Source organism: Apodemus sylvaticus, chromosome 18, assembly GCF_947179515.1.
Source record: "Apodemus sylvaticus chromosome 18, mApoSyl1.1, whole genome shotgun sequence".
In the NCBI taxonomy this organism is placed as follows: domain Eukaryota; kingdom Metazoa; phylum Chordata; class Mammalia; order Rodentia; family Muridae; genus Apodemus; species Apodemus sylvaticus.
This window is the reverse complement of record NC_067489.1, coordinates 9,138,638-9,152,582: the sequence shown is the minus strand read 5'-3', so window position 1 is coordinate 9,152,582 and position 13,945 is coordinate 9,138,638. Positions and strand designations below refer to the sequence as shown.

At 51.3% G+C, this 13,945-nt stretch overlaps 1 protein-coding gene across 1 annotated transcript in view; it reads right to left on the bottom strand.

Annotated features, from left to right (window-relative positions):
* Window positions 1-816: 816 nt before the first annotated feature.
* Window positions 817-13,945, bottom strand: part of Tmem255b (transmembrane protein 255B) — a 32,289-nt gene continuing 19,160 nt past the window's right edge. The window contains exons 5-9 of the mRNA XM_052162653.1: window positions 9,416-9,496; window positions 8,465-8,550; window positions 7,593-7,752; window positions 5,904-6,047; window positions 817-1,066 (exon numbers count right to left, since the gene is read on the bottom strand). Of these exons, the coding sequence (XP_052018613.1) occupies window positions 905-1,066; window positions 5,904-6,047; window positions 7,593-7,752; window positions 8,465-8,550; window positions 9,416-9,496 (633 nt within the window). The 3' untranslated portion in view covers window positions 817-904. The remainder of the gene's footprint in view (window positions 1,067-5,903; window positions 6,048-7,592; window positions 7,753-8,464; window positions 8,551-9,415; window positions 9,497-13,945) is intronic.

Here is a 13,945-nt window from a genome sequence, read left to right as displayed (position 1 = left end):
GTTTGATGCCCCAGTATAGGGGAATGCCAGGGTGGAGGATGTGAGTGGGTGGATGGGGCGCACCCTCATAGAGGCAGGGGGAGGGGAAATGGGATAGGGGGCTTCCGAAGGAGAGAAATGTAAATGCCCAATCCAAAAAACCAAAAAAAAAAAAAAAAAAAAAAAAAAAAGCTCTTCTGTTGGACAGAGCGGCCTTGGCCAGCAGGGGGCGCAGGAGCCGCTTCTTCGCTGGTCCTCCGCGCAACCTGCTAGTTCTGGACCTTAGGGAAGGAAAGGCAGGCCACACTACAGCTAATACTTAATGACTTAACCAGTGGCCACAAATCAACAGCACACTACAGAGAGGAGCAAGTGTGAGATCTAGAGTCTACCAAAAGGTGGAGCTTACATAGAGGCAGAACTCAACAGCTTGTTTCCTTCACAGCAGAAAATTAGAGCTCAGGGATCCAGGCAGTCCCTTCTCAGAGACATGCTCACAGAAGTCTGTCAACCTGTAAGGCATTTCCTGAAGGAAGTATCCTCACTGGAAGAAATCACCTTCTCTTTGCAGGGTGACAATGACCGATAACCAGCCATTACCACGGTAAGGGCAAGATGGAGCTGGGAGCGGTGGCCGGTGCAGAGCAGCCCTTCCAGATGAGGAGGCTGGGGTCTTCATGTAGGGAGAGGTGGTGGCCAGCGAGGTGGCGTAGGGCCAATCCGCTAGCTAGCTCTGCTCCTGCCTCTGGCCCTGGCCTGTGCTGGAGCAGGTGTGCCCAGGGGAAGGGCACAGCTGTGCGGTGTTTTCTGGATTCTCTACCAGGCTGTCTGCAGAAGCAGGATTTCTTATGTGGCTTTATTTATTTTTGTTTTATTTCTGGGAACCCCAAACCGCGTTACTTTTCAGTCTACTACGTCCTCCGAGTCAGGGTGCGTAGGGAGGAGGCTTCTCCCCTGGGAGGAAGTAGGCAGTGCAGGGTGAAGGTGCATGGGCATGCCCACGGCTGGAGTGGCACTGGGAGGGAGACTCTGCGTCCTCAGGCAGAGAGAGGTCAGCAGAGGCTGAGGCCGGCGGGGCACTGGCGGGCTGCAATCAAACAGAGAGGCGTCCTCGATCAGCAGGACTCAGCTACACTGTCTACAACATATGCCAGCACCACCTTGACCCAGCTCCCTGCCAGACCAGGAGCCATCGGCTCATCGGGTCTCTCAGGAAGCCTCTCAAGCCTAGAACAGCCAAGAGAGGTCAAGTGTCAGCCTGGACAGCATCTGATTGGCACAAACCTGGCTTCTGAAGCTCTTGGGGACACAGGAAGGTGTCCAAACTCCTGGCTTGGTTGGTCCTCTTAGCCCAGTCAGCTTTCACTAGCACTGACTAGAAGATCCAGGCACAACCTATAGCCAGGGCCTTGGCACACTCACCAAAGACAGCTAGACCATTAACATTCCCAACACAGCATGGTGGTTATTATGGTAGCAGCCAAATACTGTCAGCCATAGTCTAGAAGTTTAAGGAAGGTATTTTTCTGATGTAATTAACATTTAATCAGTGACTTTGAGTATCTGGTACCTTCCAGACTGTTTGGGGCACCTGGTCCAATCAGTTGCAGACCTTAAGAAAAAAGACAGAGACCCTCAAGGAGAAAGAAACTCTTGCCCAAGTGTGACCGTGGGTTACAGACCCTATAGAACTTCCTTGATCCTGAGGACAGTGAATCATTGGGCTGGAGAGATGGCTCAGTAGTTAAGAGCACTGGCTGCTCTTCTAGAAGTCCTGAGTTCAATTCCCAGCAACCACATGGTGGCTCCCAACCATCTGTAATGAGATCTGAGGCCATCTTCTGGCATGCAGGTGTACATGCAGGCAGAGTGCTGTACACATGATAGATAAATCTTTAAAAACAAAAAACAGATCTCGCTCTACATTTACTGGGGTTGTATCTCTGACACCCCAATAAACACCCCCAGATCAAAGATAAGTAAATATGAGGAGAAAATTTTGGGGAATAGCACTGGTCTGAAGTATTTTTTTTCCCTTCTTAAGTACCAGAAGTTTAAAACTTAATGTCAGTATTTAAATAAAGTGAATTTTGAAGTGAGGCTTTTAAAGTGACTCCTGTGTGCTGTATGATGCTCCCCCAGCTGCATCCAGGTCTCATGAGCAACCGGCCAGCCATGTTTTCCTGACACTGGAGCCAGGATCTGGCAGATGTCTATCCCAAAGTCATTTCCCCTCCAAGCAAAGACAACTGGAAGCTGAGAATGTCTCCCTGACTGGAACAAATGTCACAAAAAGTCTCACTGTTGTCTCTCAAATCTTCTCATTTCTCCCTGAGTCTGTGTGTGCATCCTTGTGAGCACAGGGGCAGTGCATGCCTAGAGAGTGGCCTCTTACGTCTACTAGCAGGGGCTTCTCACACTGTCCACTCTCTTTTCTGAAAATAGGCAGATGTGCAAGCCATGGAGCAAGCCCTTAGAAACCACAGAGCAAGCCCCCAGGAACCTCAGGTTAAACCACCAGGAACTACAGGATAAACCACCAGAAACCACAGGACAAGCCACCAGGAACCTCAGGATAAATCACCAGGAGCCACAGGATAAATCACCAGGAACCATAGGATAAGCCACCAGGAGCCACAGGATAAATCACCAGGAGCCACAGGATAAGCCACCAGGAGCCACAGGATAAACCACCAGGAGCCACAGGATAAACCACCAGGAGCCACAGGATAAACCACCAGGAACCACAGGATAAACCACCATGAGCCACAGGATAAACCACCAGGAACCTCAGGATAAACCACCAGGAGCCACAGGATAAACCACCAGGAGCCACAGGATAAAGCACCAGGAGCCACAGGATAAGCCACCAGGAGCCACAGGATAAACCACCAGGACCTCAGGATAAACCACCAGGAGCCACAGGTTAAACCACCATGAGCCACAGGATAAACCACCAGGAACCTCAGGATAAACCACCAGGAGCCACAGGATAAACCACCAGGAGCCACAGGATAAACCACCAGGAGCCACAGGATAAACCACCAGGAGCCACAGGATAAACCACCAGGAGCCACAGGTTAAACCACCAGGACCTCAGGATAAACCACCAGGAGCCACAGGATAAACCACCAGGAACCTCAGGATAAACCACCAGGACCTCAGGATAAACCACCAGGAGCCACAGAGCCAACCACTGGGAGGGTTGGCTGAAAGCACCTCAGTAAACAGGGCCCGTGAAGGCTGGTCCTGCCCACGCAGACGAGGACAGGACTGCTGCCCCAGAATTGCCATTCAAGATAACCTCTGCTACCATGCTGGGTGAACTGCTGGGTTAGGCACGGGCCCCTTCAAAGTTTTGGGGGGTTGTTTACTATCTTTGAGAACACCCCCAGTAGCACTTCTATTACGCAGGGATGTTTGCTGGCTGCTAATGACTTCCACAGGACACTTAATCCGTCTCCTTCTGCCTCTGTTGGCCTGTAGAGACAGCATTCATTCCATTGTTCCGAGAGAACACACCGCTCATCTGATATGCCTGTTTCCACAGAAATCAGACTGCTAAACATGTGCAATTATACTCTCACACGCTGCCATGAAAAGCTGCTCAGCCCAGAGGGTGGGGTCTCAGTCAGTCCAGAGGGCAGGTCCTCAGTCCTGAGGGTGGGGTCTCAGAGGGCGGGGTCTCAACCCTCCTCTGGGAGGAAGAGAAGCCTCTGAAAACACAGGTCCTAGGAGGTAGGAGACTAGCAAGCGTCCATGTAACTTGGCAGGTCATCTTCTAGGTTCCCAAAAGTGTGTCTGTGGTAAAGGACTGTCTCTTGCGTGCCACCACCGCGGGTATTTGTCCTTCTCCATGTGGAACAGGGAAGAACACCTCATGGGGAATCTCACATCCCATGAGAACAGGCTGGCAGCTCTCCACAGCTGTCCATTCTTCCTTGGGCCAGGCCCTGAAGACCAAGAGGCAGGAAGGCACCAGGACAGACTCCAGGCAGGAGGAAACGGAACCACACCTTCCTCGTTCATAGCCATCTCCTACGGAGCATCGGGTGTCTGTACAGGTTGTGCACTGGAATTGTCTTCTTGGCATCTATGGGATTCGGTGCATCTGTGTGTCCAAAGGCCTCCAGAACAGCTAAGGGACCCCTACCAAGAGACAGTACTAACAGTCTCCCATGTGGATCTGACAAAAGACCAGGAGAACAGAGCAGGGTTTCAGGTGGAGCTGCAGCCTGAGGTGATAGTATCCTTTCTGGAGACCAGGGAGATTCTTTTCGAAGGCAACACAGAAAGGCAGAGGTCTTGGTACTGCAGTTTCTTCTGCTGGCGCCACCTGCTTAGCTGCCCTTGGAGTCATCACCAGGACCATCTCATTTCCTGACCCTAAATATAGCTGCTTCCAATGTTCTAGAGAGGAGAGATTCTGTCCCAAGCCACATTTTATCCTAAAGAGCACTGTGTTCCCTGATTAGGGGGTCCCTGTGGCTCCAGTGAATGAAGGTCTAGTTCCCTTTTGGGAAGCCCCACTAGCACAGCCTGGGGCTGTCACACTGGGAAACCAAACATTACAATGGACCACTGAAGCATCCCTTCTCCAGAGCCCAAGGACCCAAGCAGACAAGGAATTACTGCCCCAATGTCATCTCTAGGCAATCAAAGGAAGCTGAGGTACAGAGAAAAGGGACCTGCCCTTCTAGGAATGGAACAGTGATACAGTGACCTCACTCTCCGAGTCCAGGGCACCAGTGATGCCTGGAAAACAGAAGGAAGCACTTTTGGGTCCCAGACACTGGGGTTCCCATGCCTTCTTCCAGCTCTGTGCTGTCAGCCCCCACTTCACAAGTGTGGACCTCCGACAGTCACAAGACTCCCAAGTGCTGCTCACACCTGGTCAGAGTGTTGGGTCACTCTGGCAGCTCTTTCCATCCAAGATGGTCAGAGCTGGACACTCATGTCTCCCCAAACTGTCATTTTGCTCAGCAAGGAAGGCCTTGTACTTTGTGTTAGTGTGGCTGACTAGGCAGAGGTTTCCTGGGGGATATACTGAGGACCTATGACTTCAAAACAAATGATTTCACCCTATTCACCGGGCCCATAGGTCAAAGAAACTCAATTCAACATAGGGCAATGACAGAGCTTTACTTAGCACAGCCCTGGAGTCTAATAACTGCTTCTGTTGGTGCCGTAAGGCAAGCCACCTACCAGGCAGGCTGCAGGACCTCCAGGCTGCACGAGCAGGCACTGTCCCACTTAGAAAGGTTTGTCTTGACCTGGAATCTCAATCTCCCCACAGGAGACACTGGGCAACATTTACAGATGATGGGTTTGTCATGACTAGGGGGTCTCTACGTGACATAGCACAGTGCTAAGATACAAGCCAGGAGGATCACAGCCTCTCAAGTCCACAATGGCATGTCCACGTCAGCACAGCACCACTGGACTGGGGCCATCTTACCCATGGCCAGCAGAGCTTCACGGGACACAAACAAGCCAAAACCAAGAGTGGAGATAAGAGAGACAAAGCCCTGTTCAACAGGATCTCACTTCAGACCACCTCCCAAGAGGTTCTCAGGGTCTACAGCCCTGGGCACATGAGCCCTACAGGGTTGACACCTTTGTAGACAAATTTCAGATGTCAGGAAGCACCTGTCTCCATGTAGAGCACTCACTGGCATACAAATATTCAGAACCCAGGCAGATGCTGGCATCCTAAGTCCTGCTTGCCAGTGTGAGGCCAGTTCATAGCTAAAATAAACAGCTACTGAAATAACTCAAGAGCCGTGAACAGCAATAAGCCTCAAAAATAACATGACCCAGCCAGTAATGATCTCCTTCCCCGTCATCTATATCAAAGTACAACTGTCTCTACCTGCCTACTCGGAAGCCCACAGAAATGGCCACCAATGTCACAGCATGCCTACCTGTAGTGGCAGAGGGTAGGAGGAACAGGTTGGCACAGTCATAGACGGAGGGCACAGGCCAGTGTAGGCTAGGATCTGCTGTGCAGGGTTGTAGAGGATCTGAGGTGGTGGCGATGGGCCATAGGCCAGCTGAGACAGAGGGACCTGTGAAGAGAGGTGGGAACGTGAACACCCAACCCTCATAGCCACTCAAGGTAGTATTCAAACCTGTAGCCTGGCCTTGTGGGGAGCTCTAACCCAAGACATGAAGAGTAGGCCAATCTTCATGACTTCATGACTTCACAGAATGGCCCAGCATCTAATACACATGGTCTCAAGACTGGGGTCACCACCTGGAGCTGCTGAAGAAGTCAGCTCAGGAACTTTGAAAAATTCTACTAGACCTCTCCCTTCCTGGACAAGAAAGGTCATAAAGAGCATAGGCACCCCTTCCCTTCTGTCCAGAAGGGAGGGGCTAATTACATTCCTCAGACCACAGAGAGGGGGAACCAACCATCGGCCACCTGCAGGAAGGGGAGGCCCAGAGTTCATAGACACATTCCACGATGGTTGGCCACCTAAAGACGAGGGAAGTTCTCGCCACCTCATTCCCTAAAGACCAACCAGTTTAAAAGTCACACTGTTCTACCAAACACTTTGTGCCTAATGGCTGCTGCTTTAAGAACTGTATAAAAGCTTGCCAACCGGGCTGCCCTGCACATGGGGTCGTTCTCTCTCACTCCTCCATGGGCAGGGTGACCCCAGCATCCTGGAACAATAAAATTCCTCTTGCTTTTGCATCGATTCCCGGCTCCACGTTGCTCACCACCTGGACCTGTCACCTGAAGAGACAGCCTGGTAGAGCCCAAGGACCGGACTGTGGGGTGAGGACCTGCCAAGACATCCCCTAAATTTCCCTCAACAAGAAACCTGAGAAGGAGGAGCTAAGTGGTGCTTCTGGGGTGCTGACGAGTGAACCCAATGGTCAACACCCCTGGGACCACAGGACGAACAAAATAAGAATCGTCCAGGCAGTGTTTACAACCCTGTGAACTTGGAAGAAACCCTAAAGGGTTTTCAATGGACCCTGAGAGGACAGAATGGAGGTTCTACCCAGTAATGTAAGGACAGTGGGCTAGGGCTCAAGGGTGGCTGGCACAGAAGTAGGAAGGGGTGAATTTCAACTTTCTCATTCAGCTTATTAAAGATTTTTTTTATTTTTTATATATAAGTACACTTTAGCTGTCTTCAGACACCAGAAGAGGGTGTCAGATCTCTTTATAGATGGTTGTGAGCTACCATGTGGGTGCTGGGATTTGAACTCATAACCACTGGAAGAGGAGTCGGTGCTCTTACTGGCTAAGCCATCTCTCCAGCCCCTCATTCAGCTTATTAAAACGGGGTCCAAGCTCTACCCAGAACCTCCACACCTAGGCAGCCATAAACCCTACAGTGACAGAGTGAAGTTTTCTTCTTAGATGGCAACAAGTTCTTCCTGCCTGAGAGGGTGGGAGAAGATTCGCCCAGCAGGTTGTCGGGTGCCGTATTCAGAACAGTGATTGGTAATTCTAGTTGCCACCTGGCATGCAGATCACTTGAGAGTTTGGGTCCTCCTTTATTGAGGGAGTCACTGCACTCTCCTGAAGGGGAAGGCCCTGAACTCTGGGCTAGGACTGACCAGCTGGAAACACACAGCAAGACACCACTCACCATGTCCTTGAAGGCCCCGAGGACTGCAGCTGTGATAATGCCCAGGCACAGGCCCAGTACATTTAGCACTGTGGATACCCAGAGCAGCCGATACAGGTGGACCACATCCTGGCAGCTACGCACACCCACAAATTCATAGTAGGCAGGCGAGGGCTCTGTGCTGTAGGAAGGAGAATATAGTTACTGCCCTCATTGCTAGATCGTGGCCAGGTGACAGGCTGTACCACAAACCCTGGGGCCCCAGTAGGGAGGCTTCTGGCTCTTTAAGTGCTGGTCATCTCTTGCACAGGCAAAAACATCTCAAACAAGTTAGAGACCTCTGCTTCTCTGAGGATTCACCAACCTTTGGTGGGGCTGGCCAGGAAGGATGTCCCAAATTACTAGCTCTGGGCTCCTAATGGCCAACAGGGACAATGGCTGAACTGCCCTCTGTGTCAGAAAAATAAGCAGATATTTTTGTCTTTTCATTCTCCATGTGGATCACAACAAAAAACTGTAGGTGGGTCTCAGCCCTGAGAGGGAGCAGAGCGGCACACAGCTGGAATGTGTTGTTGGCCACCTGGTGGCCAGCTGCCTCAAGGTGTGTGGTCCTTCCTGGACCTTCAGGTAGTTCCACACACTGTGTGCACTTGGGTGGAAACCCCAACCACTCTATGGACCCACCATTGCAATGCCAAGACTAGATGCAGAGGGAAGAAGTGGGAAATGCAATTGGTTATAGGAAGGTAGAGCTGGGGGGCCTCTCGCTCATGGACAGATGTCCTGTGCAGGGTCTTTCTTGTGCTCATGCGTGTGTGTGTGTGTGTGTGTGTGTGTGTTCACATGCTAAGCATGTTCACATGTGTGTGCACCGACTCCCGATGCAGCCTTACCTCCCACAGGCATACAGATCACAGCAGTAGCACGTGTTGCTCCTCACCCTCAGCTGGCACCTCCCATTCAATGAGTAGCATGTGACCTGGGGTGGGATGACAGGCAGGTTCGGACCTTCGCCTACAGAGTCAGCAGCCTATGTCCAAGACCTTCTGCCCAGGAGCAGGGCCATGCCGCCAAGACCCTCACCGATCCGTGGTAGGGTGGGGCTGGGAGGGTAAGGCAGGGCCAGACTAGGCAGGGCAGGACAAAATGGGACTGGACAGAGCAGAGCAGAGCAGAACTGGGCAAGGCAGGGCTGTCAGAATCTCAGCCCTTCCCCCACAATATACAGCTTTTTTTTTCTGGAATGCCCAGCACATACATTTTCAACCTTCTGCAGTCTGAAGACCCCAGAACATATCGATAAGAGAAATCTCTGACCCATTTGCCTTCCTCATTCCTGCCTCGCCCTGGCATGGGCATGATGTGAGCAGCCTTGTTTAGCTGAGCCAACAAATCTCTACAGAGTTGGTGTAGGGCATCCCCCACTGAGCCACACTGCCAGTGCCCACCTGGGCTGGTCTCACGGTCAGCTGCTGTGTGCACTTGCCCTTCTTCCTGGCATCTCACTCAAGTAGAGAATGAGGTCATACTACAGCTGCCCCAGCCCAAGGGCCGGAGAATCCCTTGAACACTGCACATGTGTTACCACAGTGTTTCGAGGCAGTGATTAAGTTAGTGAAAATGCTAATGGGAATGCTAATTGACCCTGCAGGGCTGGGGAGATGAATCCTAACACTGTGTGCAGCTGTGATTCCTAAGGGAGCCCCATGCACTGAACTCTCAGGCCAGCTCTAGTTCTCAATGCTTTCATAGCTGAACAGCAGCAGATCTGTGTGAATCAATACAGCCGTCTTAACCAGACCCAGAAGGGGGGTGTGGAAGGCATGCTTGCCAAAGGGGCTCACCTCTGTCTGATAGACATCATACAAGTACCCAGCTCCACTGGAGTAAAACTGGCATCTTCCTGCGCTGAGAGGCCTCAGTTCCTAAAGAAATAAATGTAGATTGGTCGGACTGGTCATCCCCAACCAGAACTGGCCATTTCAGACTAGTGTTCCATAGACTGGAGCAGAACTGAGGCCGCATGGGTTATTGCTTGCCATAGCAATTGTGTGTGGAGTCCACAGCGGAAAGGATTAGACACCCTCCATCTTTGTGCTGGGTAGACATGGGCACAAGGGCAAGGGGCACGCTGCTGAATGGGCCAAGGGTTATTCTACACCTTGCCAGGGGTACCAGCCTTCTGTTCCTCTAAAAGCAAAACAAATTTCTTCTAGGAAGAGAAAAGGAAGATTTGGGATTGATTCGCTCATCCATCCAAAGTACCCATCTATTCATTCAGCCATCCAATCACCTGTGCATCTAGCCATTCAATCACCTGTGCATCCAGCCGTCCAATCACCTGTGCATCCAGCCATCCAATCACCTGTGCATCCAGCCATTCAATCACCTGTGCATCCAAGTCATCCAATCACCTGTGCATCCAGCCATCCAATCACCTGTGCATCCAGCCATTCAATCACCTGTGCATCCAGCCATCCAATCACCTGTGCATCCAGCCATTCAATCACCTGTGCATCCAGCCATTCAATCACCTGTGCATCCAAGTCATCCAATCACCTGTGCATCCAGCCATTCAATCACCTGTGCATCCAAGTCATCCAATCACCTGTGCATCCAGCCATTCAATCACCTGTGCATCCAAGTCATCCAATCACCTGTGCATCCAGCCATCCAATCACCTGTGCATCCAAGTCATCCAATCACCTGTGCATCCAGCCATTCAATCACCTGTGCATCCAGCCATCCAATCACCTGTGCATCCAGCCATTCAATCACCTGTGCATCCAAGTCATCCAATCACCTGTGCATCCAGCCATCCAATCACCTGTGCATCCAGCCATCCAATCACCTGTGCATCCAAGTCATCCAATCACCTGTGCATCCAACCATCCAATCACCTGTGCATCCAGCCATCCAATCACCTGTGCATCCAGCCATCCAATCACCTGTGCATCCAGCCATTCAATCACCTGTGCATCCAAGTCATCCAATCACCTGTGCATCCAGCCATCCAATCACCTGTGCATCCAGCCATCCAATCATCCATGCATCCAAGTCATCCAATCACCTGTGCATCCAACCATCCAATCACCTGTGCATCCAGCCATCCAATCACCTGTGCATCCAAGTCATCCAATCACCTGTGCATCCAGCCATCCAATCACCTGTGCATCCAGCCATTCAATCACCTGTGCATCCAAGTCATCCAATCACCTGTGCATCCAGCCATTCAATCACCTGTGCATCCAAGTCATCCAATCACCTGTGCATCCAGCCATTCAATCACCTGTGCATCCAAGTCATCCAATCACCTGTGCATCCAGCCATCCAATCACCTGTGCATCCAGCCAACCAATCACCTGTGCATCCAGCCATTCAATCACCTGTGCATCCAGCCATCCAATCATCCATGCATCCAGTCATCCAATCACCTGTGCATCCAGCCATCCAATCACCTGTGCATCCAGCCATCCAATCATCCATGCATCCAGTCATCCAATCACCTGTGCATACAGCCATTCAATCACCTGTGCATCCAGTCATCCAATCACCTGTGCATCCAGCCATTCAATCACCTGTGCATCCAAGTCATCCAATCACCTGTGCATCCAGCCATTCAATCACCTGTGCATCCAAGTCATCCAATCACCTGTGCATCCAGCCATTCAATCACCTGTGCATCCAAGTCATCCAATCACCTGCGCATCCAGCCATTCAATCACCTGTGCATCCAGCCATCCAATCACCTGTGCATCCAGCCATTCAATCACCTGTGCATCCAGCCATCCAATCACCTGTGCATCCAGCCATCCAATCATCCATGCATCCAAGTCATCCAATCACCTGTGCATCCAGCCATCCAATCACCTGTGCATCCAGCCATCCAATCATCCATGCATCCAAGTCATCCAATCACCTGTGCATCCAACCATCCAATCACCTGTGCATCCAGCCATCCAATCACCTGTGCATCCAAGTCATCCAATCACCTGTGCATCCAGCCATTCAATCACCTGTGCATCCAAGTCATCCAATCACCTGCGCATCCAGCCATTCAATCACCTGTGCATCCAGCCATCCAATCACCTGTGCATCCAGCCATTCAATCACCTGTGCATCCAGCCATCCAATCATCCATGCATCCAGTCATCCAATCACCTGTGCATCCAGCCATCCAATCACCTGTGCATCCAGCCATCCAATCATCCATGCATCCAGTCATCCAATCACCTGTGCATCCAGCCATTCAATCACCTGTGCATCCAGTCATCCAATCACCTGTGCATCCAGCCATTCAATCACCTGTGCATCCAAGTCATCCAATCACCTGTGCATCCAGCCATTCAATCACCTGTGCATCCAAGTCATCCAATCACCTGTGCATCCAGCCATTCAATCACCTGTGCATCCAAGTCATCCAATCACCTGCGCATCCAGCCATTCAATCACCTGTGCATCCAGCCATCCAATCACCTGTGCATCCAGCCATTCAATCACCTGTGCATCCAGCCATCCAATCACCTGTGCATCCAGCCATTCAATCACCTGTGCATCCAAGTCATCCAATCACCTGTGCATCCAGCCATCCAATCACCTGTGCATCCAAGTCATCCAATCACCTGTGCATCCAGCCATTCAATCACCTGTGCATCCAAGTCATCCAATCACCTGCGCATCCAGCCATTCAATCACCTGTGCATCCAGCCATCCAATCACCTGTGCATCCAGCCATTCAATCACCTGTGCATCCAAGTCATCCAATCACCTGTGCATCCAGCCATCCAATCACCTGTGCATCCAGTCATCCAATCACCTGTGCATCCAGCCATCCAATCACCTGTGCATCCAGCCATCCAATCATCCATGCATCCAGTCATCCAATCACCTGTGCATCCAGCCATTCAATCACCTGTGCATCCAGCCATTCAATCACCTGTGCATCCAAGTCATCCAATCACCTGTGCATCCAGCCATCCAATCACCTGTGCATCCAGCCATCCAATCACCTGTGCATCCAGCCATCCAATCACCTGTGCATCCAAGTCATCCAATCACCTGTGCATCCAGCCATTCAATCACCTGTGCATCCAAGTCATCCAATCACCTGTGCATCCAGTCATCCAATCACCTGTGCATCCAGCCATCCAATCACCTGTGCATCCAGCCATCCAATCACCTGTGCATCCAGCCATTCAATCACCTGTGCATCCAGCCATTCAATCACCTGTGCATCCAGCCATCCAATCACCTGTGCATACAGCCATCCAATCACCTGTGCATCCAGCCATCCAATCACCTGCGCATCCAGCCATCCAATCACCTGTGCATCCAGCCATCCAATCACCTGTGCATCCAGCCATTCAATCACCTGTGCATCCAGCCAACCAATCACCTGTGCATCCAAGTCATCCAATCACCTGTGCATCCAGTCATCCAATCACCTGTGCATCCAGCCAACCAATCACCTGTGCATCCAGCCAACCAATCACCTGTGCATCCAGCCATCCAATCACCTGTGCATCCAAGTCATCCAATCACCTGTGCATCCAGCCATTCAATCACCTGTGCATCCAGCCATCCAATCACCTGTGCATCCAAGTCATCCAATCACCTGTGCATCCAAGTCATCCAATCACCTGTGCATCCAGCCATCCAATCACCTGCGCATCCAGCCATCCAATCACCTGTGCATCCAGCCATCCAATCACCTGTGCATCCAGCCATCCAATCACCTGTGCATCCAGCCATTCAATCACCTGTGCATCCAGCCATCCAATCACCCGTGCATCCAAGTCATCCAATCACCTGTGCATCCAGCCATCCAATCATCCATGCATCCAGTCATCCAATCACCTGTGCATCCAGCCATCCAATCACCTGTGCATCCAAGTCATCCAATCACCTGTGCATCCAGCCATCCAATCACCTGTGCATCCAGCCATTCAATCACCTGTGCATCCAGCCATCCAATCACCTGTGCATCCAAGTCATCCAATCACCTGTGCATCCAGCCATCCAATCATCCATGCATCCAGCCATCCAATCACCTGTGCATCCAGCCATCCAATCATCCATGCATCCAGTCATCCAATCACCTGTGCATTCAGCCATCCAATCACCTGTGCATCCAGCCATCCAATCACCTGTGCATCCAGCCATCCAATCACCTGTGCATTCAGCCATCCAATCACCTGTGCATCCAGTCATCCAATCACCTGTGCATTCAGCCATCCAATCACCTGTGCATCCAGCCATTCAATCACCTGTGCATCCAGCCATTCAATCACCTGTGCATCCAGCCATTCAATCACCTGTGCATCCAAGTCATCCAATCACCTGTGCATCCAGCCATCCAATCACCTGTGCATCCA